This window comes from Salminus brasiliensis, chromosome 18, assembly GCF_030463535.1.
Source record: "Salminus brasiliensis chromosome 18, fSalBra1.hap2, whole genome shotgun sequence".
NCBI lineage: Eukaryota > Metazoa > Chordata > Actinopteri > Characiformes > Bryconidae > Salminus > Salminus brasiliensis.
In genome coordinates, this window is record NC_132895.1 from 36,590,455 (window position 1) to 36,616,962 (window position 26,508).

General features: G+C 52.2%; 2 protein-coding genes across 2 annotated transcripts; both read right to left on the reverse strand.

Moving 5' to 3' along the window:
- On the reverse strand, nt 1-9,171 carry LOC140538824 (uncharacterized). Its single transcript, XM_072661329.1, has 8 exons — nt 9,080-9,171; nt 4,173-4,488; nt 3,692-4,001; nt 3,421-3,582; nt 1,809-2,054; nt 1,365-1,706; nt 957-1,202; nt 1-173 (listed from the first exon to the last, which is right to left on the reverse strand). Exons 1-8 carry the CDS (start codon nt 9,169-9,171, stop codon nt 1-3), a joined length of 1,887 nt encoding a protein of 628 aa, XP_072517430.1.
- dennd1a (DENN/MADD domain containing 1A) lies at nt 7,823-26,503 on the reverse strand (the record flags this gene model as incomplete). Its single annotated transcript, XM_072661330.1, has 2 exons — nt 7,823-12,904; nt 26,222-26,503. Coding segments are annotated over 2 exons (1,254 nt in total), but the record flags the coding sequence as incomplete, so codon positions are not given.
- Between the last annotated feature and the right edge of the window lie 5 nt (nt 26,504-26,508).

Consider the following 26,508-nt stretch of genomic DNA (forward strand, 5'->3'; position numbering starts at 1 on the left):
TCATTGTGGAGGCGGAACTGGAGACTGAACTGGAGGCGGAACTGGAGACTGAATTAGGGGCTGAATTAGAGACTGAACTGGAGGCGGAACTGGAGGCAGAACTGGAGGCGGAACTGGAGACTGAATTAGGGGCTGAATTAGAGACTGAACTGGAGGCGGAACTGGAGACTGAACTAGGGGTTGAATTAGGGGCTGAACTAGGGGCTGAACTGGAGACTGAATTAGGGGCTGAACTGGAGACTGAACTAGGGGCTGAACTAGGGGCGGAACTGGAGACTGAACTAGGGGCTGAACTGGAGACTGAATTAGGGGCTGAACTGGAGACTGAACTAGGGGCTGAACTAGGGGCTGAACTGGAGACTGAATTAGGGGCTGAACTGGAGACTGAACTAGGGGCTGAACTGGGGGCTGAACTGGAGACTGAATTAGGGGCTGAACTGGAGACTGAATTAGGGGCTGAACTGGAGACTGAACTAGGGGCTGAACTAGGGGCTGAACTGTTTTTAGAATGTTTACCTTCATCAGTGCTGCTCCACTTCAGGGTGTGATGCTGCTCTTAGTCCACTAGAGGGCCTCATCTGCGTACTCCCTGGGGCAGTAGGAGATGAAAGTTGTTCAACTGGGGACTGAACTGGAGACTGAATTAGGGGCTGAATTAGGGGCTGAACTGGAGGCGGAACTGGAGACTGAACTGGAGACTGAATTAGGGGCTGAACTGGAGACTGAACTGGAGACTGAATTAGGGGCTGAACTGGAGGTGGAACTGGAGGCGGAACTGGAGACTGAATTAGGGGCTGAATTAGGGGCTGAACTGGAGGCAGAACTGGAGGCTGAACTAGAGGCGGAACTGGAGACTGAATTAGGGGCTGAATTAGGGGCTGAACTGGAGACTGAATTAGGGGCTGAACTGGAGACTGAATTAGGGGCTGAACTAGGGGCTGAACTGGAGACTGAACTAGGGGCTGAACTGGAGACTGAATTAGGGGCTGAATTAGGGGCTGAACTGGAGGCAGAACTGGAGGCTGAACTGGAGGCGGAACTGGAGGCAGAACTGGAGGCTGAACTGGAGGCTGAACTGGAGGCGGAACTGGAGACTGAATTAGGGGCTGAACTGGAGGCGGAACTGGAGACTGAACTGGAGACTGAATTAGGGGCTGAACTGGAGGTGGAACTGGAGACTGAATTAGGGGCTGAACTGGAGGCTGAACTGGAGGCGGAACTGGAGACTGAACTAGGGGCTGAACTGGAGACTGAACTAGGGGCTGAACTGGAGACTGAATTAGGGGCTGAACTAGGGGCTGAACTGGAGACTGAACTAGGGGCTGAACTGGAGACTGAATTAGGGGCTGAACTGGAGGCAGAACTGGAGGCTGAACTGGAGGCGGAACTGGAGGCGGAACTGGAGGCAGAACTGGAGGCTGAACTGGAGGCGGAACTGGAGACTGAATTAGGGGCTGAACTGGAGACTGAACTAGGGGCTGAACTGGAGACTGAATTAGGGGCTGAATTAGGGGCTGAACTGGAGGCAGAACTGGAGGCTGAACTGGAGGCGGAACTGGAGGCAGAACTGGAGGCTGAACTGGAGGCGGAACTGGAGACTGAATTAGGGGCTGAACTGGAGGCGGAACTGGAGACTGAACTGGAGACTGAATTAGGGGCTGAACTGGAGGTGGAACTGGAGACTGAATTAGGGGCTGAACTGGAGGCTGAACTGGAGGCGGAACTGGAGACTGAATTAGGGGCTGAATTAGGGGCTGAACTGGAGACTGAATTAGGGGCTGAATTAGGGGCTGAATTAGGGGCTGAACTGGAGGCGGAACTGGAGACTGAACTGGAAACTGAATTAGGGGCTGAACTGGAGGCGGAACTGGAGACTGAATTAGGGGCTGAACTGGAGGCGGAACTGGAGACTGAATTAGGGGCTGAATTAGGGGCTGAACTGGAGGCAGAACTGGAGGCCGAACTAGAGGAGGAACTGGAGACTGAATTAGGGGCTGAATTAGGGGCTGAACTGGAGGCAGAACTGGAGGCTGAACTGGAGGCGGAACTGGAGGCTGAATTAGGGGCTGAACTGAAGGCAGAACTGGAGGCGGAACTGGAGACTGAATTAGGGGCTGAATTAGAGACTGAACTGGAGGCGGAACTGGAGACTGAACTAGGGGCTGAAATAGGGGCTGAACTGGAGACTGAATTAGGGGCTGAATTAGGGGCTGAACTGGGGGCTGAACTGGAGACTGAACTAGGGGCTGAATTAGGGGCTGAACTGGAGACTGAATTAGGGGCTGAACTGGAGACTGAATTAGGGGCTGAACTGGAGACTGAATTAGGGGCTGAATTAAGGGCTGAATTAGGGGCTGAATTAGGGGCTGAATTAGGGGCTGAACTGGGGGTTGAATTAGGGGCTGAACTGGAGACTGAATTATGGGCTGAACTGGGGGCTGAACTGGAGACTGAATTAGGGGCTGAATTAGGGGCTGAACTGGGGGTTGAATTAGGGGCTGAACTGGAGACTGAACTGGGGGTTGAATTTGGGGCTGAACTGGAGGCTGAACTGGAGACTGAACTGGGGGTTGAATTCGGGGCTGAACTAGGGGCTGAACTGGAGACTGAACTGGAGACTGAACTGGGTGCTGAACTGGAGGCTGAATTAGGGGCTGAATTAGGGACTGAACTGGGGGCTGAACTGGAGACTGAATTAGGGGCTGAACTGGAGACTGAATTAGGGGCTGAACTGGAGACTGAACTGGAGGCTGAACTGGAGACTGAACTGGAGGCTGAACTGGAGACTGAACTGGGGGTTGAATTCGGGGCTAAACTGGAGACTGAATTCGGGGCTGAACTGGAGGCTGAACTGGGGGTTGAATTAGGGGCTGAACTGGAGACTGAACTGGGGGTTGAATTCAGGGCTGAACTAGGGGCTGAACTGGAGGCTGAATTAGGGGCTGAATTAGGGACTGAACTGGGGGCTGAACTGGAGACTGAATTAGGGGCTGAACTGGAGACTGAATTAGGGGCTGAACTGGAGACTGAACTGGAGACTGAATTAGGGGCTGAACTGGAGACTGAATTAGGGGCTGAACTAGGGGCTGAACTGGAGACTGAATTAGGGGCTGAACTGGAGACTGAACTGGAGGCTGAACTGGGGGTTGAATTCGGGGCTGAACTGGAGACTGCACTGGGGCCTGAACTGGGGGCCTGAACTGGGGGGCTGAACTGGAGGCTGAACTGGGGGGCTGAATTAGGGGCTGAACTGTAGACTGAACTGGAGACTGAAGTGGAGGCTGAACTGGAGACTGAATTAGGGGCTGAACTGGAGACTGCACTGGGGCCTGAACTGGGGGGCTGAACTGGAGGCTGAACTGGGGGCTGAACTGGGGCCTGAACTGGAGGTTGAACTTGGGCGTGAACTGTAGACTGAACTAGGGGCTGAACTGGAGGTTGAATTAGGGGCTGAACTGGAGACTGAACTGAGGGTTGAATTAGGGGCTGAACTGGAGACTGAACTGGGGGTTGAATTCGGGGCTGAACTGGAGGCTGAACTGGAGACTGAACTGGGGACTGAACTGGGTGCTGAACTGGAGACTGAATTAGGGGCTGAACTGGAGACTGAACTGGAGGCTGAACTGGGGGCTGAACTGGAGACTGAATTAGGGGCTGAACTGGAGACTGAATTAGGGGCTGAACTGGAGACTGCACTGGGGCCTGAACTGGGGGGCTGAACTGGAGGCTGAACTGGGGGCTGAACTGGGGCCTGAACTGGAGGTTGAACTTGGGCCTGAACTGTAGACTGAACTAGGGGCTGAACTGGAGGTTGAATTAGGGGCTGAACTGGAGACTGAACTGGGGGTTGAATTCAGGGCTGAACTGGAGGCTGAACTGGAGACTGAACTGGGGACTGAACTGGGTGCTGAACTGGAGACTAAACTGGGGGTTGAATTCGGGGCTGAACTGGGGATTGAATTCGGGGCTGAACTGGAGACTGAACTGGGGGCTGAACTGGAGACTGAATTAGGGGCTGAACTGGAGACTGAACTGGAGGCTGAACTGGGGGCTGAACTGGAGACTGAATTAGGGGCTGAACTGGAGACTGAACTGGAGGCTGAACTGGGGGCTGAACTGGAGACTGAATTAGGGGCTGAACTGGAGACTGAATTAGGGGCTGAACTGGAGACTGAACTGGAGGCTGAACTGGGGGCTGAACTGGAGACTGAATTAGGGGCTGAACTGGAGACTGAACTGGAGGCTGAACTAGGGGCTGAACTGGAGACTGAATTAGGGGCTGAACTGGAGACTGAACTGGAGGCTGAACTGGAGACTGAACTGGAGACTGAATTAGGGGCTGAACTGGAGACTGAACTGGAGGCTGAACTGGAGACTGAACTGGAGACTGAATTAGGGGCTGAACTGGAGACTGAACTGGAGGCTGAACTGGAGACTGAATTAGGGGCTGAACTGGAGACTGAACTGGAGGCTGAACTGGAGACTGAACTGGAGACTGAATTAGGGGCTGAACTGGGGGCTGAACTGGAGACTGAACTGGAGGCTGAACTGGAGACTGAATTAGGGGCTGAACTGGAGACTGAACTGGAGGCTGAACTGGAGACTGAACTGGAGACTGAATTAGGGGCTGAACTGGAGACTGAACTAGGGGCTGAACTGGAGACTGAACTAGGGGCTGAACTGGAGACTGAACTAGGGGCTGAACTGGAGACTGAACTGGAGGCTGAACTGGAGACTGAACTGGAGACTGAATTAGGGGCTGAACTGGAGACTGAACTAGGGGCTGAACTGGAGACTGAATTAGGGGCTGAACTGGAGACTGAACTGGAGGCTGTTTATAAGTGCACTGTGTGTGTGTGAGTGTGTGTGTATAAGTGCACTGTGTGTGTGTGAGTGTGTGTGTATAAGTGCACTGTGTGTGTGAGTGTGTATAAGTGCACTGTGTGTGTGAGTGTGTATAAGTGCACTGTGTGTGTGTGTGTGTGTGTATAAGTGCACTGTGTGTGAGTGTGTATAAGTGCACTGTGTGTGTGAGTGTGTGTGTATAAGTGCACTGTGTGTGTGAGTGTGTATAAGTGCACTGTGTGTGTGTGTGTGTGTGTATAAGTGCACTGTGTGTGAGTGTGTATAAGTGCACTGTGTGTGTGAGTGTGTGTGTATAAGTGCACTGTGTGTGTGTGTGTGTATAAGTGCACTGTGTGTGAGTGAGTGTGTGTAAGTGCACTGTGTGTAAGTGCACTGTGTGTGTGTATAAGTGAATTGTGTGTGAGTGAGTGTGTGTAAGTGCACTGTGTGTGTGACTGTAAGTGCTGTGTGTGTGTGTGTAAGTGCACTGTGTGTGAGTGTGTGTGTATTAGTGCACTGTGTGTGTGAGTGAGTGTGTGTAAGTGCACTGTGTGTGTGTATAAGTGAATTGTGTGTGAGTGAGTGTGAGTAAGTGCACTGTGTGTGTGACTGTAAGTGCTGTGTGTGTGACTAAGTGCTGTGTGTGTGTGTAAGTGCACTGTGTGTGAGTGTGTGTGTATTAGTGCACTGTGTGTATTAGCATACTGTGTGAGTGTGTAAGTGCACTGTGTGTGTGAGTGTGTGTATAAGTGCACTGTGTGTGACTGTGTGTAAGTGCACTGTGTGTTTGTGTGTGTATAAGTGCACTGTGTGTGAGAGTGCACTGTATGTGTGAGAGTGTGTGTAAGTGCACTGTGTGTGTAAGTGCACTGTGTGTGTGTGTGTGTATGTATAAGTGCACTGTGTGAGTGTGTGTGTATAAGTGCACTGTAAGTGCACTGTGTGTGAATGTGTGTGTAAGTGCACTGTGTGTGTGTAAGTGCACTGTGTGTGTGTGTGTGTGTGTAAGTGCACTGTGTGAGAGTGTGTGTGTAAGTGCACTGTGTGTGTGTGTATAGGTGCATTGTGTGTGAGAGTGTGTGTGTAAGTGCACTGTGTGTGTGTGTACGTGCACTGTGTGTAAGTGTCTGTGTGTGAGAGTGTGTGTTTAAGTGCACTGTGTGTGTGTGAGAGTGTGTGTAAGTGCACTGTGTGTGTGTGTGTTTAAGTGCACTGTGAGAGTGTGTGTGTGTAAGTGCACTGTGTGTGTGTGTGTAAGTGTGTGTTTAAGTGCAGTGTGTGACTGTGTGTGTAAGTGCACTGTGTGTGTGTGAGTGTGGGTAAGTGCACTGTGCGTGAGTGTGTGTGTATAAGTCCAGTGTGTGTGAGTGTGTGTGTATAAGTGCACTGTGTGAGTGTGTGTGTATAAGTGCACTGTGTGTGAGTGTGTGTATAAGTGCACTGTGTGAGTGTGTGTATAAGTGCACTGTGTGTGAGAGTGTGTGTGTATAAGTGCACTGTGCGTGAGTGTGTGTGTGTATAAGTGCAGTGTGTGAGTGTGTGTGTATAAGTGCAGTGTGTGAGTGTGTGTGTATAAGTGCACTGTGTGTGAGTGTGTGTATAAGTGCACTGTGTGTGAGAGTGTGTGTATAAGTGCAGTGTGTGTGAGAGTGTGTGTATAAGTGCACTGTGTGTGTGTGAGTGTGTGTGTATAAGTGCACTGTGTGTGAGAGTGTGTGAGAGTGTGTGTATAAGTGCACTGTGTGTGAGAGTGTGTGAGAGTGTGTGTATAAGTGCACTGTGTGTGAGAGTGTGTGAGAGTGTGTGTATAAGTGCACTGTGTGTGAGCGTGTGTGTATAAGTGCAGTGTGTGTGTGTGAGTGTGTGTATAAGTGCAGTGTGTGTGAGTGTGTGTGTATAAGTGCACTGTGTGTATGAGAGTGTGTATAAGTGCACTGTGCGTGAGTGTGTGTGTATAAGTGCAGTGTGTGTGTATAAGTGCACTGTGTGTGAGTGTGTGTATAAGTGCACTGTGTGTGAGAGTGTGTGTGTATAAGTGCACTGTGCGTGAGTGTGTGTGTATAAGTGCACTGTGTGTGAGTGTGTGTGTATAAGTGCACTGTGTGTGAGAGTGTGTGTATAAGTGCACTGTGCGTGAGTGTGTGTGTATAAGTGCACTGTGTGTGAGTGTGTGTGTATAAGTGCACTGTGTGTGAGAGTGTGTGAGAGTGTGTGTATAAGTGCACTGTGTGTGAGAGTGTGTGAGAGTGTGTGTATAAGTGCACTGTGTGTGAGAGTGTGTGAGTGTGTGTGTATAAGTGCACTGTGTGTGAGAGTGTGTGAGTGTGTGTGTATAAGTGCACTGTGTGTGAGTGTGTGTGTATAAGTGCACTGTGTGTGAGAGTGTGTGAGAGTGTGTATAAGTGCACTGTGTGTGAGTGTGTGAGAGTGTGTGTATAAGTGCACTGTGTGTGAGCGTGTGTGTATAAGTGCACTGTGTGTGAGAGTGTGTGAGAGTGTGTGTATAAGTGCACTGTGTGTGAGAGTGTGTGAGAGTGTGTGTATAAGTGCACTGTGTGTGAGAGTGTGTGTATAAGTGCACTGTGTGTGAGCGTGTGTGAGAGTGTGTGTATAAGTGCACTGTGTGTGAGAGTGTGTGTGTGTGTGTATAAGTGCACTGTGTGTGAGTGTGTGTGTATAAGTGCACTGTGTGTGAGAGTGTGTGAGAGTGTGTGTATAAGTGCACTGTGTGTGAGAGTGTGTGAGAGTGTGTGTATAAGTGCACTGTGTGTGAGAGTGTGTGTATAAGTGCACTGTGTGTGAGAGTGTGTGTATAAGTGCACTGTGTGTGAGAGTGTGTGTGTGTGTAAGTGCGCTGTGGAGCAGCTGTTCTCTCCATAATCACTGAAGTCTTAGAAGTAGAGAAATCAATAATAATGATCAATAATGATCAACAATGATCAATAACTCAGATCAGTGAAGTGGGAGCTGGACCGGATGGATAAAGGTGCTCTTTAATCTTCACAGACATTTTTACACAAATCAGAACTTCAAACAAACTCAGAGAAGAAAGAGACCGCCTCACGTTTAGAGCTCCGGAGGGTTCGGGGGGGTGCTGAGAGCTGAGAGCAGCTGAGGGGCTCAGGGGCGGGGCGGGGGGTTATAGGGGGTCTTCAGTTTTAACAGAAGTGAGGAAAGTGAGGATTCAGCAGAATTGTCCTTAAGGCACCTTTCGTCTGTGAGCCTGCAGTGCTCACACAGTGCAGCAGTAGGGGGCGCTAGTTGTCTTCTCTTCTGAACGAGCGGGTTAGGGTGGGCTCTGTTCTCTGCGGTTAGACCAGACGGAGGAGGGTCCGATCAGCATTTTCAACCTGAAGATCCAGACTTCCTGCGCGTAGGGTATATTATTACAGATTCAGTTACTGATTCCTGATTCAGTTACTGATTCCTGATTCAATGACTGATTCTCAATTCAGTTACTCCTTACTGATTCAGTTACTGATTACCAATTAAATTACTCATTTAATTACTGATTCAGTTACTGATTACCAATTAAATTACTCATTTAATTACTGATTCAATTACTGATTACTGATTCAGTTACTGATTTCTGATTAAAGTATTGATTCAGTTACTGATTCCTGATTCAATGACTGATTCTCAATTCAGTTACTCCTTACTGATTCAGTTACTGATTACCAATTAAATTACTCATTTAATTACTGATTCAGTTACTGATTACCAATTAAATTACTCATTTAATTACTGATTCAATTACTGATTACTGATTCAGTTACTGATTTCTGATTAAAGTATTGATTCAGTTACTGATTCCTGATTCAATTACTGATTACCAATTAAATTACTCATTTAATTACTGATTCAGTTACTGATTACTGATTCAGTTACTGATTATATCACTGATTTAATGACTCAATTTCTGATTATTGATTCAATTATTGATTCAATGACTGATTCCTGCTGGAACTGCAGTAATGGAGTCTGTGAAGCCGCTGCTGGAGAATTCTTTAATCTTCATTCAAATCAAACGGAATAAAACAGCAAATAAAATATGGGCTGATCTGTTGTTGTCATGGCGATGGACACCTGGTTCCATTCACCCCCACTGTACAGAAATCAAGCCGTCAAGTGTCTCTAGAGTGAAGCTCAGTTTCACACCAACCTCCCAAACGCTAGATCAGACAGAAGGAATCGGACTGTTCTGCTTTCCTTAAGAATAAACAGTCTGAGTTACTGGGGATACTGGGGATGCTGGTTATCAGGGGGTGGGGTGTGTCTCTCTCCACGGGTTCCTGTCCTAGTTTTAGGCTTAGGCAGCTTCTGCATCGCTGGGCGGAGTCAGAGTCAGGAACGGAAGATTCGCCTCACAGAACCTTTTGAACCCTGGACCTCATCACCTCTCTGGACCTGGAGGGTCCGATCTCCTCCACAGTGGAGCGCCACAAGCTGTCCAATCACGGTATTTACTGCCCAGGGTCTTCAGTCCAGAATTCCACGAAGAGTCCAACCCTGCTTTGCTCTGAGAGACGTCCCGCCCCGCCCCACCCTGACCCTGGTCCTAACATCTGGAGCTCGTCAGTAACGGCAGGTTCAGTGACCAGCACATTTTACCCCAGATATGGTCCATCAGCCAGGACAGTGAAGCTAATGTCGCTAACGAAGCTAACGCTGCTAATGAAGCTAATTCTAACGCTGCTAATAAAGCTAACGAAGCTAACGCTGCTATCAAAGAGTCAACAACAAGAGTCAAAAGTCACCCCAATCATTCCTGTAAAATGAATCTCGGAACCCGTGGAACCCGCAGAACCCACATCCATCCTTCACTAAAGCCGTGCAGACAGCTTTACAGCGCCGCTCTACAGCGCCGCTCTACAGATCTCAGGTTTAGGCCAATAAATGCTCACCTGGTTGGAGGATTATGGGACAGGACAGTGGGGTATATTATGGGATAGGACAGTGGGGTATATTATGGGATAGGACAGTGGGGTATATTATGGGACAGGACAGTGGGGTATATTATGGGACAGGACAGTGGGGTATATTATGGGACAGGACAGTGGGGTATATTATGGGACAGGACCAAGGCGGATATTATGGGACAGGACCAAGGGGTATATTATGGGACAGGACAGTGGGGTATATTATGGGACAGGACAGTAGGGTATATTATGGGACAGGACAGTGGGGTATATTATAGGACAGAACAGTGGGGTATATTATAGGACAGAACAGTGGGGTATATTATGGGACAGGACAGTGGGGTATATTATGGGACAGGACCAAGGGGTATATTATGGGACAGAACAGTGGGGTATATTATGGGACAGGGCAGTGGGGTATATTATGGGACAGGACAGTGGGGTATATTATGAGACAGGACAGTGGGGTATATTATGGGATAGGACAGTAGGGTATATTATGGGACAGGACAGTGGGGTATATTATGGGACAGGACAGTGGGGTATATTATGGGACAGGACCAAGGGGTATATTATGAGACAGGACAGTGGGGTATATTATGGGACAGGACAGTGGGGTATATTATGGGACAGGGCAGTGGGGTATATTATGGGACAGGACAGTGGGGTATATTATGGGACAGGGCAGTGGGGTATATTATGGGACAGGACAGTGGGGTATATTATGGGACAGAACAGTGGGGTATATTATGAGACAGGACAGTGGGGTATATTATGGGACAGGACAGTGGGGTATATTATGGGACAGAACAGTGGGGTATATTATGGGACAGGACAGTGGGGTATATTATGGGACAGGACAGTAGGGTATATTATGAGACAGGACAGTGGGGTATATTATGGGACAGGACAGTAGGGTATATTATGAGACAGGACAGTGGGGTATATTATGGGACAGGACAGTGGGGTATATTATGGGACAGGGCAGTGGGGTATATTATGGGACAGGACAGTGGGGTATATTATGAGACAGGACAGTGGGGTATATTATGGGACAGGACAGTAGGGTATATTATGGGACAGGACAGTGGGGTATATTATGGGACAGGGCAGTGGGGTATATTATGGGACAGAACAGTGGGGTATATTATGAGACAGGACAGTGGGGTATATTATGGGAAAGGACAGTGGGGTATATTATGGGACAGGACAGTGGGGTATATTATGAGACAGGACAGTGGGGTATATTATGGGACAGGACAGTGGGGTATATTATGGGAAAGGACAGTGGGGTATATTATGGGACAGGACAGTGGGGTATATTATGAGACAGGACAGTGGGGTATATTATGGGACAGGACAGTAGGGTATATTATGGGACAGGACAGTGGGGTATATTATGGGAAAGGACAGTGGGGTATATTATGAGACAGGACAGTAGGGTATATTATGGGACAGGACAGTGGGGTATATTATGGGAAAGGACAGTGGGGTATATTATGGGACAGGACAGTGGGGTATATTATGAGACAGGACAGTGGGGTATATTATGGGACAGGACAGTAGGGTATATTATGGGACAGGACAGTAGGGTATATTATGGGACAGGACAGTGGGGTATATTATGGGAAAGGACAGTGGGGTATATTATGGGACAGGGCAGTGGGGTATATTATGGGATGTCTCATTGAGACGCAGAATGAACTGAGGAGGGCTTGTTTACCCCCCCTCCTCCTCCTCAGGTGTGATCACAAACGGCAGGTAAAACTCTACACACCACACCAGCTACGTCCGCAGTGTGGTCGCTATGCAAACTGCACGGCTAGCCTGGATGCTATTGGATAAATGCCAAGCTTAAGTACTGTAGGGACGACTTTCTGCTGTCCAGCGTTCTAGATAACGGCACACAGATCATCCAAAGGTCTGGTTTTGTCTGAGGTCGATGAATGCAGTCTGAGCATTAGTGTACGCCGTACGTGTATACACACACACACACACACACACACACACACAGCAGAGTTTTAAGCCACCAAGGGGCGGAGTCCTTACTCAAAAAACAAACAAAAAACCCAAATAAAAATAAAAACAAACAGTGGCTCCTGATTGGTCACCAGACGAGCGCTGTCCCTCATTGGTCAGTAGCAGCAGCGGAGGTAAGGTGCGCAGGGCTAGTCAAAAGTCTCCCACCTCCTCCGCAGGTCCTCCACCTTTTTTTTGGGAGGTGTGGTCGTAATGGTTGGCATCGCTGCCATAGTAAGCAGGTCACAGAAGGGGTCTTGGGGCGTGTCTACAGGATGTGTAGGGGGAAGGGCCTGGGTTAGAGAAGGCGGAGCAGGAGAATCCAACAGACTGGAAAGAGAGCTGCTGCTGTTGGAAGTGGGCGGGGCCTTGGCAGCTGGCCACACACCACTTGTCTGGGCTCCCCCAATAGCAGAAGGCTGACCAAACACTGAGAGGGGACGGGGGGGAGGTGCGTTGTAGTAGGTGCCGGCGTGGGGAGGCACGTAGGTGGAGCTGAAGGGGTTGCCGGGAGCAGCGGGGTTGAAGTGTCTCTGGAGGGTGTAGTGGGGGTGCTGCGTGAAGGGGTTGAGGGACAGCGGGGGCGGGAACGTGGGCAGGGCAGGCCGCGGGGGAACAGGAGGTTTCGGAGGGAGGTGGGGCTCTTCTGCTCCACTCAGAGGGTCCAGCAGACTGAGCAAGTCAGGCTCCGCCTCCACACCGGAGGGGCGGGACTGCAGAAGAGGGGACATGTTGAGCGCTTGCCGGAACTCCTGCCCCCCCGCGTTCACGTTTAGTCCCGCCTCCTTCTCCCCCTGCCACAGACCCTGCAGCAGCGTCACAGCCGGCGCCAGCACCGCCCCCGGCTCGGGAGTTTTGCGTCCCTGTGGCCGAGGGATCGTTATGCTGCCCGTGTCCGTCCTGTCTGCGCTCTCTGGGTTGGGGGCGGAACTCTCTCGGCTAGGAGGGCGGGGCTCCGGGGGCTCCAGGGGAGGGACGGACAGTGGGCGTTCCCAGCGAGGAGACTCGTGACCCGAAATCCCCACCGAGTCGGGGCCTTTCTGACTGCGGAGCTTGTTGTAGCTGGAGTGCTTCAGTCCCGGGAGAGTCCGAGTGCGTTCCTCACCGCTGAGCTCCATCCGCTACACACACACACACACACACACACACACACACCTGTAAGCACAAGCAGCAGACTGTAACAGCACTAAGTGAAGTGTCTGACGGATCGGTCAGTCCAGAGGGGTGTCTTTTTGGTGAGGGCAGTAACCGCTCGATCCCTCACAAACAACACCTCTGTTTACAGATTGGAGGATAGAGAGGAGGTCAGAGAGGTCAGAGAGGAGGTCAGAGAGGAGGTCAGAGTGGAGGTAAGAGAAGAGATCAGAGTGAAGGTCAGAGTGGAGGACAGAGAGAAGGTCAGAGAGGAGGTCAGAGTGGAGGACAGAGTGGAGGATAGAGAGGAGGTGAGAGTGGAGGATAGAGAGGAGGTCAGAGAGGAGGTCAGAGAGGAGGTCAGAGTGGAGGTAAGAGAAGAGATCAGAGTGAAGGTCAGAGTGGAGGACAGAGAGAAGGTCAGAGAGGAGGTCAGAGTGGAGGTCAGAGTGGAGGACAGAGTGGAGGATAGAGAGGAGGTGAGAGTGGAGGATAGAGAGGAGGTAAGAGTGAAGGTGAGAGTGGAGGTCAGAGTGGAGGATAGAGAGAAGGTCAGAGTGGAGGTCAGAGAGGGGGTCAGAGTGGAGGTCAAAGAGGTGGATAGAGAGGAGGTCAGAGTGGAGGTCAGAGTGGAGGTCAGAGTGGAGGATAGAGAGAAGGTCAGAGTGGAGGTCAGAGAGGGGGTCAGAGTGGAGGTCAAAGAGGTGGATAGAGAGGAGGTCAGAGTGGAGGTCAGAGTGGAGGTCAGAGTGGAGGATAGAGAGGAGGTAAGAGTGAAGGTCAGAGAGGGGGTCAGAGTGGAGGTCAAAGAGGTGGATAGAGAGGAGGTCAGAGTTGAGGTCAGAGAGGGGGTCAGAGTGGAGGTCAAAGAGGTGGATAGAGAGGAGGTCAGAGTTGAGGTCAGAGAGGGGGTCAGAGTGGAGGTCGAAGAGGTGGATAGAGAGGAGGTCAGAGTTGAGGTCAGAGAGGAGGTCAGAGTGGAGGACAGAGAGGAGGATAGAGAGGAGGTAAGAGTGGAGGTCAGAGAGGTGGATAGAGAGGAGGTCAGAGTTGAGGTCAGAGAGGGGGTCAGAGTGGAGGTCAAAGAGGTGGATAGAGAGGAGGTCAGAGTTGAGGTCAGAGAGGGGGTCAGAGTGGAGGTCAGAGAGGAGGTGAGAGTGGAGGATAAAGGGGAGGTCAGAGAGGAGGACAGAGAGGAGGTCAGAGTTGAGGTCAGAGAGGAGGCCAGAGTTGAGGTCAGAGAGGAGGTCAGAGTTGAGGTCAGAGAGGAGGTCAGAGAGGAGGATAGAGAGGTCAGAGTGGAGGTGAGAGTGGAGGATAAAGGGGAGGTCAGAGAGGAGGATAGAGAGGAGGTCAGAGTGGAGGTCAGAGTGGAGGTGAGAGTGGAGGACAGAGGAGGATAGAGAGGAGGAAAGAGAGGAGGTCAGAGAGGAGGATAGAGAGGAGGTCAGAGTTGAGGTCAGAGTGGAGGTCAGAGTGGAGGATAGAGAGGAGGTAAGAGTGGAGGTCAGAGAGGAGGATAAAGGGGAGGTCAGAGAGGAGGATAGAGAGGAGGTCAGAGTTGAGGTCAGAGAGGAGGATAAAGGGGAGGTCAGAGAGGAGGATAAAGGGGAGGTCAGAGAGGAGGTAAGAGTGGAGGATAAAGGGGAGGTCAGAGAGGAGGTCAGAGTTGAGGATAAAGGGGAGGTCAGAGTTGAGGTCAGAGTGGAGGTCAGAGAGGAGGTCAGAGTTGAGGATAAAGGGGAGGTCAGAGTTGAGGTCAGAGTGGAGGTCAGAGAGGAGGTCAGAGTGGAGGATAAAGGGGAGGTCAGAGAGGAGGTAAGAGTGGAGGATAAAGGGGAGGTCAGAGAGGAGGTCAGAGTGGAGGATAGAGAGGAGGTCAGAGTTGAGGTCAGAGTTGAGGTCAGAGTGGAGGTGAGAGTGGAGGACAGAGAGGAGGATAGAGAGGAGGTCAGAGTAGAGGTGAGAGTGGAGGATAAAGGGGAGGTCAGAGAGGAGGTCAGAGAGGAGGTAAGAGTGGAGGATAAAGGGGAGGTCAGAGAGGAGGATAGAGTGGAGGTCAGAGTTGGGGATAAAGGGGAGGTCAGAGTGGAGGATAAAGGGGAGGTCAGAGAGGAGGTCAGAGTTGAGGATAAAGGGGAGGTCAGAGAGGAGGTCAGAGAGGAGGTAAGAGTGGAGGATAAAGGGGAGGTCAGAGAGGAGGTAAGAGTGGAGGTCAGAGAGGAGGATAGAGAGGAGGTCAGAGTAGAGGTGAGAGTGGAGGATAAAGGGGAGGTCAGAGAGGAGGTCAGAGAGGAGGTAAGAGTGGAGGATAAAGGGGAGGTCAGAGAGGAGGATAGAGTGGAGGTCAGAGAGGAGGTCAGAGTTGAGGATAAAGGGGAGGTCAGAGTGGAGGATAAAGGGGAGGTCAGAGAGGAGGTCAGAGTTGAGGATAAAGGGGAGGTCAGAGAGGAGGTCAGAGTGGAGGATAAAGGGGAGGTCAGAGAGGAGGTCAGAGAGGAGGTCAGAGAGGAGGTCAGAGTGGAGGATAAAGGGGAGGTCAGAGTTGAGGATAAAGGGGAGGTCAGAGAGGAGGATAAAGGGGAGGTCAGAGTTGAGGATAAAGGGGAGGTCAGAGAGGAGGTCAGAGAGGAGGTAAGAGTGGAGGTCAGAGAGGAGGATAAAGGGGAGGTCAGAGTTGAGGATAAAGGGGAGGTCAGAGAGGAGGTCAGAGAGGAGGTCAGAGAGGAGGTAAGAGTGGAGGTCAGAGAGGAGGATAGAGAGAAGGTCAGAGAGGAGGTCAGAGTTGAGGATAAAGGGGAGGTCAGAGAGGAGGTCAGAGTTGAGGATAAAGGGGAGGTCAGAGAGGAGGATAGAGTGGAGGATAAAGGGGAGGTCAGAGTGGAGGATAGAGAGGAGGTCAGAGTTGAAGTCAGATTGGAGGTGAGAGTGGAGGATAAAGGGGAGGTCAGAGAGGAGGTCAGAGTGGAGGTCAGAGAGGAGGTCAGAGTTGAGGATAAAGGGGAGGACAGAGAGGAGGTCAGAGTGGAGGTCAGAGAGGAGGTCAGAGTGGAGGTAAGAGTAGAGGATAAAGGGGAGGTCAGAGAGGAGGTCAGAGTTGAGGATAAAGGGGAGGTCAGAGAGGAGGATAGAGTGGAGGTCAGAGAGGAGGTCAGAGTAGAGGATAAAGGGGAGGTCAGAGAGGAGGTCAGAGTTGAGGATAAAGGGGAGGTCAGAGAGGAGGTAAGAGTGGAGGATAAAGGGGAGGTCAGAGAGGAGGTCAGAGTGGAGGTCAGAGAGGAGGTCAGAGAGGAGGTAAGAGTGGAGGTCAGAGAGGAGGATAGAGAGAAGGTCAGAGAGGAGGTCAGAGTTGAGGATAAAGGGGAGGTCAGAGAGGAGGTCAGAGTGGAGGATAAAGGGGAGGTCAGAGTGGAGGATAAAGAGGAGGTCAGAGAGGAGGTAAGAGTGGAGGTGAGAGTGTAGGTCAGAGAGGAGGTCAGAGTTGAGGATAAAGGGGAGGTCAGAGAGGAGGTCAGAGTTGAGGATAAAGGGGAGGTCAGAGAGGAGGATAGAGTGGAGGTCAGAGAGGAGGTCAGAGTGGAGGATAAAGGGGAGGTCAGAGAGGAGGTCAGAGTTGAGGATAGAGTGGAGGTCAGAGAGGAGGTAAGAGTTGAGGATAAAGGGGAGGTCAGAGAGGAGGTAAGAGTGGAGGATAAAGGGGAGGTCAGAGAGGAGGTAAGAGTGGAGGTCAGAGAGGAGGTCAGAGTGGAGGATAAAGGGGAGGTCAGAGAGGAGGTCAGAGAGGAGGTCAGAGTTGAGGATAAAGGGGAGGTCAGAGAGGAGGTAAGAGTGGAGGATAAAGGGGAGGTCAGAGAGGAGGACAGAGAGGAGGTCAGAGTTGAGGTCAGAGAGGAGGCCAGAGTTGAGGTCAGAGAGGAGGTCAGAGTTGAGGTCAGAGAGGAGGTCAGAGAGGAGGATAGAGAGGTCAGAGTGGAGGTGAGAGTGGAGGATAAAGGGGAGGTCAGAGAGGTGGATAGAGAGGAGGTCAGAGTTGAGGTCAGAGAGGGGGGTCAGAGTGGAGGTCAGAGTGGAGGTGAGAGTGGAGGATAAAGGGGAGGTCAGAGAGGAGGATAGAGAGGAGGTCAGAGTGGAGGTCAGAGTGGAGGTGAGAGTGGAGGACAGAGGAGGATAGAGAGGAGGAAAGAGAGGAGGTCAGAGAGGAGGATAGAGAGGAGGTCAGAGTTGAGGTCAGAGTGGAGGTCAGAGTGGAGGATAGAGAGGAGGTCAGAGTTGAGGTCAGAGAGGAGGATAAAGGGGAGGTCAGAGAGGAGGTCAGAGTGGAGGATAAAGGGGAGGTCAGAGAGGAGGTAAGAGTGGAGGATAAAGGGGAGGTCAGAGAGGAGGTCAGAGTGGAGGATAGAGAGGAGGTCAGAGTTGAGGTCAGAGTTGAGGTCAGAGTGGAGGACAGAGAGGAGGATAGAGAGGAGGTCAGAGTAGAGGTGAGAGTGGAGGATAAAGGGAGAGTCAGAGAGGAGGTCAGAGAGGAGGTAAGAGTGGAGGATAAAGGGGAGGTCAGAGAGGAGGATAGAGTGGAGGTCAGAGTTGAGGATAAAGGGGAGGTCAGAGTGGAGGATAAAGGGGAGGTCAGAGAGGAGGTAAGAGTGGAGGATAAAGGGGAGGTCAGAGAGGAGGTAAGAGTGGAGGTCAGAGAGGAGGATAGAGAGGAGGTCAGAGTAGAGGTGAGAGTGGAGGATAAAGGGGAGGTCAGAGAGGAGGTCAGAGAGGAGGTAAGAGTGGAGGATAAAGGGGAGGTCAGAGAGGAGGATAGAGTGGAGGTCAGAGAGGAGGTCAGAGTTGAGGATAAAGGGGAGGTCAGGTGGAGGATAAAGGGGAGGTCAGAGAGGAGGTCAGAGTTGAGGATAAAGGGGAGGTCAGAGAGGAGGTCAGAGTGGAGGATAAAGGGAGGTCAGAGAGGAGGTCAGAGAGGAGGTCAGAGAGGAGGTCAGAGTGGAGGATAAAGGGGAGGTCAGAGTTGAGGATAAAGGGAGGTCAGAGAGGAGGATAAAGGGAGGTCAGAGTTGAGGATAAAGGGGAGGTCAGAGTTGAGGATAAAGGGGAGGTCAGAGAGGAGGTCAGAGAGGAGGTCAGAGAGGAGGTAAGAGTGGAGGTCAGAGAGGAGGATAGAGAGAAGGTCAGAGAGGAGGTCAGAGTTGAGGATAAAGGGGAGGTCAGAGAGGAGGTCAGAGAGGAGGTAAGAGTGGAGGTCAGAGAGGAGGATAAAGGGGAGGTCAGAGAGGAGGTCAGAGTTGAGGATAAAGGGAGGTCAGAGAGGAGGTCAGAGTTGAGGATAAAGGGGAGGTCAGAGAGGAGGATAGAGTGGAGGATAAAGGGGAGGTCAGAGTGGAGGATAGAGAGGAGGTCAGAGTTGAAGTCAAGAGTGGAGGTGAGAGTGGAGGATAAAGGGGAGGTCAGAGAGGAGGTCAGAGTGGAGGTCAGAGAGGAGGTCAGAGTTGAGGATAAAGGGGAGGACAGAGAGGAGGTCAGAGTGGAGGTCAGAGAGGAGGTCAGAGTGGAGGTAAGAGTTGAGGATAAAGGGGAGGTCAGAGAGGAGGATAGAGTGGAGGTCAGAGAGGAGGTCAGAGTAGAGGATAAAGGGGAGGTCAGAGAGGAGGTCAGAGTTGAGGATAAAGGGGAGGTCAGAGAGGAGGATAGAGTGGAGGTCAGAGAGGAGGTGAGAGTGGAGGATAAAGGGGAGGTCAGAGAGGAGGTCAGAGTGGAGGTCAGAGAGGAGGTCAGAGTTGAGGATAAAGGGGAGGACAGAGAGGAGGTCAGAGTGGAGGTAAAGGATAAAGGATAAAGGATAAAGGTGCACGTAATTCGTCACTGTACAGTGTGGACTGTACAGCGAAATGTGTCCTCCGCATTTAACCCCATCTGGTAGTGAACACACACTCACACACACACACGTGTTAGGGGCAGTGAGTAACACACACACACAGAGCGGTGGGCAGCCAACTCCAGCGCCCGGGGAGCAGAGAGGGTAAAGGGCCTTGCTCAAGGGCCAACAGTGGCAGCTTGCGAGCCCGGGAATCGAACCCACAACCCTGTTATCGATATCCCGGCGCTCTAACCGCTGAGCCACCACTGCAGGTCAGAGAGGAGGTCAGAGTGGAGGTAAGAGTTGAGGATAAAGGGGAGGTCAGAGAGGAGGATAGAGTGGAGGTCAGAGAGGAGGTCAGAGTAGAGGATAAAGGGGAGGTCAGAGAGGAGGTCAGAGAGGAGGTCAGAGTAGAGGATAAAGGGGAGGTCAGAGAGGAGGTCAGAGTTGAGGATAAAGGGGAGGTCAGAGAGGAGGATAGAGTGGAGGTCAGAGAGGAGGTCAGAGTTGAGGATAAAGGGGAGGTCAGAGAGGAGGTCAGAGTTGAGGATAAAGGGGGAGGTCAGAGAGGAGGATAGAGTGGAGGTCAGAGAGGAGGTCAGAGTAGAGGATAAAGGGGAGGTCAGAGAGGAGGTCAGAGTTGAGGATAAAGGGGAGGTCAGAGAGGAGGTAAGAGTGGAGGATAAAGGGGAGGTCAGAGAGGAGGTCAGAGTGGAGGTCAGAGAGGAGGTCAGAGAGGAGGTAAGAGTGGAGGTCAGAGAGGAGGATAGAGAGAAGGTCAGAGAGGAGGTCAGAGTTGAGGATAAAGGGAGGTCAGAGAGGAGGTCAGAGTGGAGGATAAAGGGGAGGTCAGAGTGGAGGATAAAGAGGAGGTCAGAGAGGAGGTAAGAGTGGAGGTGAGAGTGTAGGTCAGAGAGGAGGTCAGAGTTGAGGATAAAGGGGAGGTCAGAGAGGAGGTCAGAGTTGAGGATAAAGGGGAGGTCAGAGAGGAGGATAGAGTGGAGGGTCAGAGAGGAGGTCAGAGTGGAGGATAAAGGGGAGGTCAGAGAGGAGGTCAGAGTTGAGGATAGAGTGGAGGTCAGAGAGGAGGTCAGAGTTGAGGATAAAGGGGAGGTCAGAGAGGAGGTAAGAGTGGAGGATAAAGGGGAGGTCAGAGAGGAGGTAAGAGTGGAGGTCAGAGAGGAGGTAAGAGTGGAGGTCAGAGAGGAGGTCAGAGTGGAGGATAAAGGGAGGTCAGAGAGGAGGTCAGAGAGGAGGTCAGAGTTGAGGATAAAGGGGAGGTCAGAGAGGAGGTAAGAGTGGAGGATAAAGGGGAGGTCAGAGAGGAGGTAAGAGTGGGAGGTCAGAGAGGAGGTAAGAGTGGAGGTCAGAGTGGAGGTCAGAGAGGAGGATAAAGGGGAGGTCAGAGAGGAGGTAGAGTGGAGGATAAAGGGGAGTCAGAGAGGAGTCAGAGAGGAGGTCAGAGAGGAGGTAAGAGTGGAGGTCAGAGAGGAGGTAAGAGTGGAGGTCAGAGAGGAGGTCAGAGTGGAGGATAAAGGGGAGGTCAGAGAGGAGGTCAGAGTTGAGGATAAAGGGGAGGTCAGAGAGGAGGTCAGAGTTGAGGATAGAGTGGAGGTCAGAGAGGAGGTCAGAGTTGAGGATAAGGTGAGGTCAGAGAGGAGTCAGAGTGGAGGTCAGAGAGGAGGTAAGAGTGGAGGATAAAGGGGAGGTCAGAGAGGAGGTCAGAGTTGAGGATAAAGGGGAGGTCAGAGAGGAGGTCAGAGAGGAGGTAAGAGAGGAGGTAAGAGGGGAGGTCAGAGAGGAGGTCAGAGAGGAGGTCAGAGTTGAGGATAAAGGGGAGGTCAGAGAGGAGGTAAGAGTGGAGGTCAGAGTTGAGGATAAAGGGGAGGTCAGAGGGGAGGTCAGAGAGGAGGGTCAGAGAGGAGGTAAGAGGGGAGGTCAGAGAGGAGGTCAGAGAGGAGGTAAGAGGGGAGGTCAGAGAGGAGGTCAGAGTTGAGGATAAAGGGGAGGTCAGAGAGGAGGTCAGAGTTGAGGATAAAGGGGAGGTCAGAGTGGAGGTCAGAGAGGAGGTAAGAGTGGAGGTCAGAGTTGAGGATAAAGGGGAGGTCAGAGGGGAGGTCAGGAGTTGAGGATAAAGGGGAGGTCCAGAGTGGAGGTCAGAGAGGAGGTAAGAGTGGAGGTCAGAGTTGAGGATAAAGGGGAGGTCAGAGGGAGGTCAGAGAGGAGGTCAGAGAGGAGGATAGAGTGGAGGTCAGAGAGGAGGTCAGAGAGGAGGATAGAGTGGAGGTCAGAGAGGAGGTCAGAGTTGAGGATAAAGGGGAGGTCAGAGAGGAGGTCAGAGTTGAGGATAAAGGGGAGGTCAGAGTTGAGGATAAAGGGGAGGTCAGAGTGGAGGTCAGAGTTGAGGATAAAGGGGAGGTCAGAGTGGAGGTCAGAGTTGAGATAAAGGGGAGGTCAGAGTGGAGGTCAGAGAGGAGGTAAGAGGGGAGGTCAGAGAGGAGGTCAGAGAGGAGGTCAGAGAGGAGGTAAGAGGGGAGGTCAGAGAGGAGGTCAGAGTTGAGGATAAAGGGGAGGTCAGAGTGGAGGTCAGAGAGGAGGTCAGAGTGGAGGATAAAGGGGAGGTCAGAGAGGAGGTCAGAGTGGAGGATAAAGGGGAGGTCAGAGAGGAGGTCAGAGAGGAGGTAAGAGTGGAGGATAAAGGGGAGGTCAGAGAGGAGGATAGAGTGGAGGTCAGAGAGGAGGTCAGAGTTGAGGATAAAGGGGAGGTCAGAGTGGAGGATAAAGGGGAGGTCAGAGAGGAGGTCAGAGTTGAGGATAAAGGGGAGGTCAGAGAGGAGGTCAGAGTGGAGGATAAAGGGGAGGTCAGAGAGGAGGTCAGAGAGGAGGTCAGAGAGGAGGTCAGAGTGGAGGATAAAGGGGAGGTCAGAGTTGAGGATAAAGGGGAGGTCAGAGAGGAGGATAAAGGGGAGGTCAGAGTTGAGGATAAAGGGGAGGTCAGAGTTGAGGATAAAGGGGAGGTCAGAGAGGAGGTCAGAGAGGAGGTCAGAGAGGAGGTAAGAGTGGAGGTCAGAGAAGAGGATAGAGAGAAGGTCAGAGAGGAGGTCAGAGTTGAGGATAAAGGGGAGGTCAGAGAGGAGGTCAGAGTTGAGGATAAAGGGGAGGTCAGAGAGGAGGATAGAGTGGAGGATAAAGGGGAGGTCAGAGTGGAGGATAGAGAGGAGGTCAGAGTTGAAGTCAGAGTGGAGGTGAGAGTGGAGGATAAAGGGGGAGGTCAGAGAGGAGGTCAGAGTGGAGGACAGAGAGGAGGTCAGAGTTGAAGTCAGAGTGGAGGTGAGAGTGGAGGATAAAGGGGAGGTCAGAGAGGAGGTCAGAGTGGAGGTCAGAGAGGAGGTCAGAGTTGAGGATAAAGGGGAGGACAGAGAGGAGGTCAGAGTGGAGGTCAGAGAGGAGGTCAGAGTGGAGGTAAGAGTTGAGGATAAAGGGGAGGTCAGAGAGGAGGATAGAGTGGAGGTCAGAGAGGAGGTCAGAGTAGAGGATAAAGGGGAGGTCAGAGAGGAGGTCAGAGTTGAGGATAAAGGGGAGGTCAGAGAGGAGGATAGAGTGGAGGTCAGAGAGGAGGTGAGAGTGGAGGATAAAGGGGAGGTCAGAGAGGAGGTCAGAGTGGAGGTCAGAGAGGAGGTCAGAGTTGAGGATAAAGGGGAGGACAGAGAGGAGGTCAGAGTGGAGGTAAAGGATAAAGGATAAAGGATAAAGGTGCACGTATTCGTCACTGTACAGTGTGGACTGTACAGCGAAATGTGTCCTCCGCATTTAACCCATCTGGTAGTGAACACACACTCACACACACACACGTGTTAGGGGCAGTGAGTACACACACACACAGAGCGGTGGGCAGCCAACTCCAGCGCCCGGGGAGCAGAGAGGGTAAAGGGCCTTGCTCAAGGGCCCAACAGTGGCAGCTTGCCGAGCCCGGGAATCGAACCCACAACCCTGTTATCGATATCCCGGCGCTCTAACCGCTGAGCCACCACTGCAGGTCAGAGAGGAGGTCAGAGTGGAGGTAAGAGTTGAGGATAAAGGGGAGGTCAGAGAGGAGGATAGAGTGGAGGTCAGAGAGGAGGTCAGAGTAGAGGATAAAGGGGAGGTCAGAGAGGAGGTCAGAGAGGAGGTCAGAGTAGAGGATAAAGGGGAGGTCAGAGAGGAGGTCAGAGTGAGGATAAAGGGGAGGTCAGAGAGGAGGATAGAGTGGAGGTCAGAGAGGAGGTCAGAGTTGAGGATAAAGGGAGGTCAGAGAGGAGGTCAGAGTTGAGGATAAAGGGGAGGTCAGAGAGGAGGTCAGAGTAGAGGATAAAGGGGAGGTCAGAGAGGAGGTCAGAGTTGAGGATAAAGGGGAGGTCAGAGAGGAGGTAAGAGTGGAGGATAAAGGGGAGGTCAGAGAGGAGGTCAGAGTGGAGGTCAGAGAGGAGGTCAGAGAGGAGGTAAGAGTGGAGGTCAGAGAGGAGGATAGAGAGAAGGTCAGAGAGGAGGTCAGAGTTGAGGATAAAGGGGAGGTCAGAGAGGAGATCAGAGTGGAGGATAAAGGGGAGGTCAGAGTGGAGGATAAAGAGGAGGTCAGAGAGGAGGTAAGAGTGGAGGTGAGAGTGTAGGTCAGAGAGGAGGTCAGAGTTGAGGATAAAGGGGAGGTCAGAGAGGAGGTCAGAGTTGAGGATAAAGGGAGGTCAGAGAGGAGGATAGAGTGGAGGTCAGAGAGGAGGTCAGAGTGGAGGATAAAGGGGAGGTCAGAGAGGAGGTCAGAGTTGAGGATAGAGTGGAGGTCAGAGAGGAGGTCAGAGTTGAGGATAAAGGGGAGGTCAGAGAGGAGGTAAGAGTGGAGGATAAAGGGGAGGTCAGAGAGGAGGTAAGAGTGGAGGTCAGAGAGGAGGTAAGAGTGGAGGTCAGAGAGGAGGTCAGAGTGGAGGATAAAGGGGAGGTCAGAGAGGAGGTCAGAGAGGAGGTCAGAGTTGAGGATAAAGGGGAGGTCAGAGAGGAGGTAAGAGTGGAGGATAAAGGGGAGGTCAGAGAGGAGGTAAGAGTGGAGGTCAGAGAGGAGGTAAGAGTGGAGGTCAGAGTGGAGGTCAGAGAGGAGGATAAAGGGGAGGTCAGAGAGGAGGTAGAGTGGAGGATAAAGGGGAGGTCAGAGAGGAGGTCAGAGAGGAGGTCAGAGAGGAGGTAAGAGTGGAGGTCAGAGAGGAGGTAAGAGTGGAGGTCAGAGAGGAGGTCAGAGTGGAGGATAAAGGGGAGGTCAGAGAGGAGGTCAGAGTTGAGGATAAAGGGGAGGTCAGAGAGGAGGTCAGAGTTGAGGATAGAGTGGAGGTCAGAGAGGAGGTCAGAGTTGAGGATAAAGGTGAGGTCAGAGAGGAGGTCAGAGTGGAGGTCAGAGAGGAGGTAAGAGTGGAGGATAAAGGGGAGGTCAGAGAGGAGGTCAGAGTTGAGGATAAAGGGGAGGTCAGAGAGGAGGTCAGAGAGGAGGTAAGAGAGGAGGTAAGAGGGGAGGTCAGAGAGGAGGTCAGAGAGGAGGTCAGAGTTGAGGATAAAGGGGAGGTCAGAGAGGAGGTAAGAGTGGAGGTCAGAGTTGAGGATAAAGGGGAGGTCAGAGGGGAGGTCAGAGAGGAGGTCAGAGAGGAGGTAAGAGGGGAGGTCAGAGAGGAGGTCAGAGAGGAGGTAAGAGGGGAGGTCAGAGAGGAGGTCAGAGTTGAGGATAAAGGGGAGGTCAGAGAGGAGGTCAGAGTTGAGGATAAAGGGGAGGTCAGAGTGGAGGTCAGAGAGGAGGTAAGAGTGGAGGTCAGAGTTGAGGATAAAGGGGAGGTCAGAGGGAGGTCAGAGTTGAGGATAAAGGGGAGGTCAGAGTGGAGGTCAGAGAGGAGGTAAGAGTGGAGGTCAGAGTTGAGGATAAAGGGGAGGTCAGAGGGGAGGTCAGAGAGGAGGTCAGAGAGGAGGATAGAGTGGAGGTCAGAGAGGAGGTCAGAGAGGAGGATAGAGTGGAGGTCAGAGAGGAGGTCAGAGTTGAGGATAAAGGGGAGGTCAGAGAGGAGGTCAGAGTTGAGGATAAAGGGGAGGTCAGAGTTGAGGATAAAGGGGAGGTCAGAGTGGAGGTCAGAGTTGAGGATAAAGGGGAGGTCAGAGTGGAGGTCAGAGTTGAGGATAAAGGGGAGGTCAGAGTGGAGGTCAGAGAGGAGGTAAGAGGGGAGGTCAGAGAGGAGGTCAGAGAGGAGGTCAGAGAGGAGGTAAGAGGGGAGGTCAGAGAGGAGGTCAGAGTTGAGGATAAAGGGGAGGTCAGAGTGGAGGTCAGAGAGGAGGTCAGAGTGGAGGATAAAGGGGAGGTCAGAGAGGAGGTCAGAGTGGAGGGATAAAGGGGAGGTCAGAGAGGAGGTCAGAGTTGAGGATAAAGGGGAGGTCAGAGAGGAGGTCAGAGTTGAGGATAAAGGGGAGGTCAGAGTTGAGGATAAAGGGGAGGTCAGAGTGGAGGTCAGAGTTGAGGATAAAGGGGAGGTCAGAGTGGAGGTCAGAGTTGATGATAAAGGGGAGGTCAGAGTGGAGGTCAGAGAGGAGGTAAGAGTGGAGGTGAGAGTGGAGTCAGAGAGGAGGTCAGAGTGGAGGATAAAGGGGAGGTCAGAGAGGAGGTCAGAGTGGAGGTCAGAGTGGAGGATAAAGGGGAGGTCAGAGAGGAGGATAGAGTGGAGGTCAGAGTGGAGGTCAGAGAGGAGGTAAGAGGGGAGGTCAGAGTGGAGGATAAAGGGGAGGTCAGAGAGGAGGATAGAGTGGAGGTCAGAGAGGAGGTCAGAGTTGAGGATAAAGGGGAGGTCAGAGAGGAGGTCAGAGTTGAGGATAAAGGGGAGGTCAGAGTGGAGGTCAGAGAGGAGGTAAGAGTGGAGGTCAGAGTTGAGGATAAAGGGGAGGTCAGAGGGAGGTCAGAGAGGAGGTCAGAGAGGAGGTAAGAGGGGAGGTCAGAGAGGAGGTCAGAGTTGAGGATAAAGGGGAGGTCAGAGTGGAGGTCAGAGAGGAGGTAAGAGGGGAGGTCAGAGAGGAGGTCAGAGTTGAGGATAAAGGGGAGGTCAGAGTGGAGGTCAGAGAGGAGGTAAGAGTGGAGGTCAGAGTTGAGGATAAAGGGGAGGTCAGAGAGGAGGTCAGAGTTGAGGATAAAGGGGAGGTCAGAGTGGAGGTCAGAGAGGAGGTAAGAGTGGAGGTCAGAGTTGAGGATAAAGGGGAGGTCAGAGGGGAGGTCAGAGAGGAGGTCAGAGAGGAGGTAAGAGGGGAGGTCAGAGAGGAGGTCAGAGTTGAGGATAAAGGGGAGGTCAGAGAGGAGGTCAGAGAGGAGGTCAGAGAGGAGGTCAGAGTTGAGGATAAAGGGGAGGTCAGAGTGGAGGTCAGAGAGGAGGTAAGAGGGGAGGTCAGAGGGAGGTCAGCGCACCTGATAGCTGAAGTCGGCTTGGTGCTCCTCGGCTTCACACACCGAGCTCAGCTCCTCCAGACTCCGCGCTGCACCCAGCGGAAGGTGTGTGCAGTGTTTAGCGCGGGAGACATGAGGGGACGCCCCCTGCTGGCTGCTGAATGGGTCATCCAACAGACTGAGCTCCGAGAATTTCTCCTGCACCGGACTGGACGGAGCCGTGTTGCCCTGGAAACGCTCCGCCCCTGCCTCCTCACCCTCCTCCACCAGCTCAGCCTCCTTCAGGGATCTGTAAGGCTGAGGCCTGA

Excerpts from the sequence above, each read along its gene's own strand:
- LOC140538824 (XM_072661329.1), bottom strand. The coding sequence starts at position 9,171 with ATGCAGAAGCTGCCTAAGCCTAAAACTAGGACAGGAACCCGTGGAGAG. Across the intron at positions 2,055-3,420 it reads AACCTCCAGTTCAGCCCCTA|CCTCCAGTTCCGCCTCCAGT; the intron begins GTTCAGTCTACA and ends CCCCTAATTCAG. Across the intron at positions 1,707-1,808 it reads AGTCTCCAGTTCCGCCTCCA|CCTCCAGTTCAGCCCCTAAT; the intron begins GTTCAGCCCCTA and ends CCTCCAGTTCAG.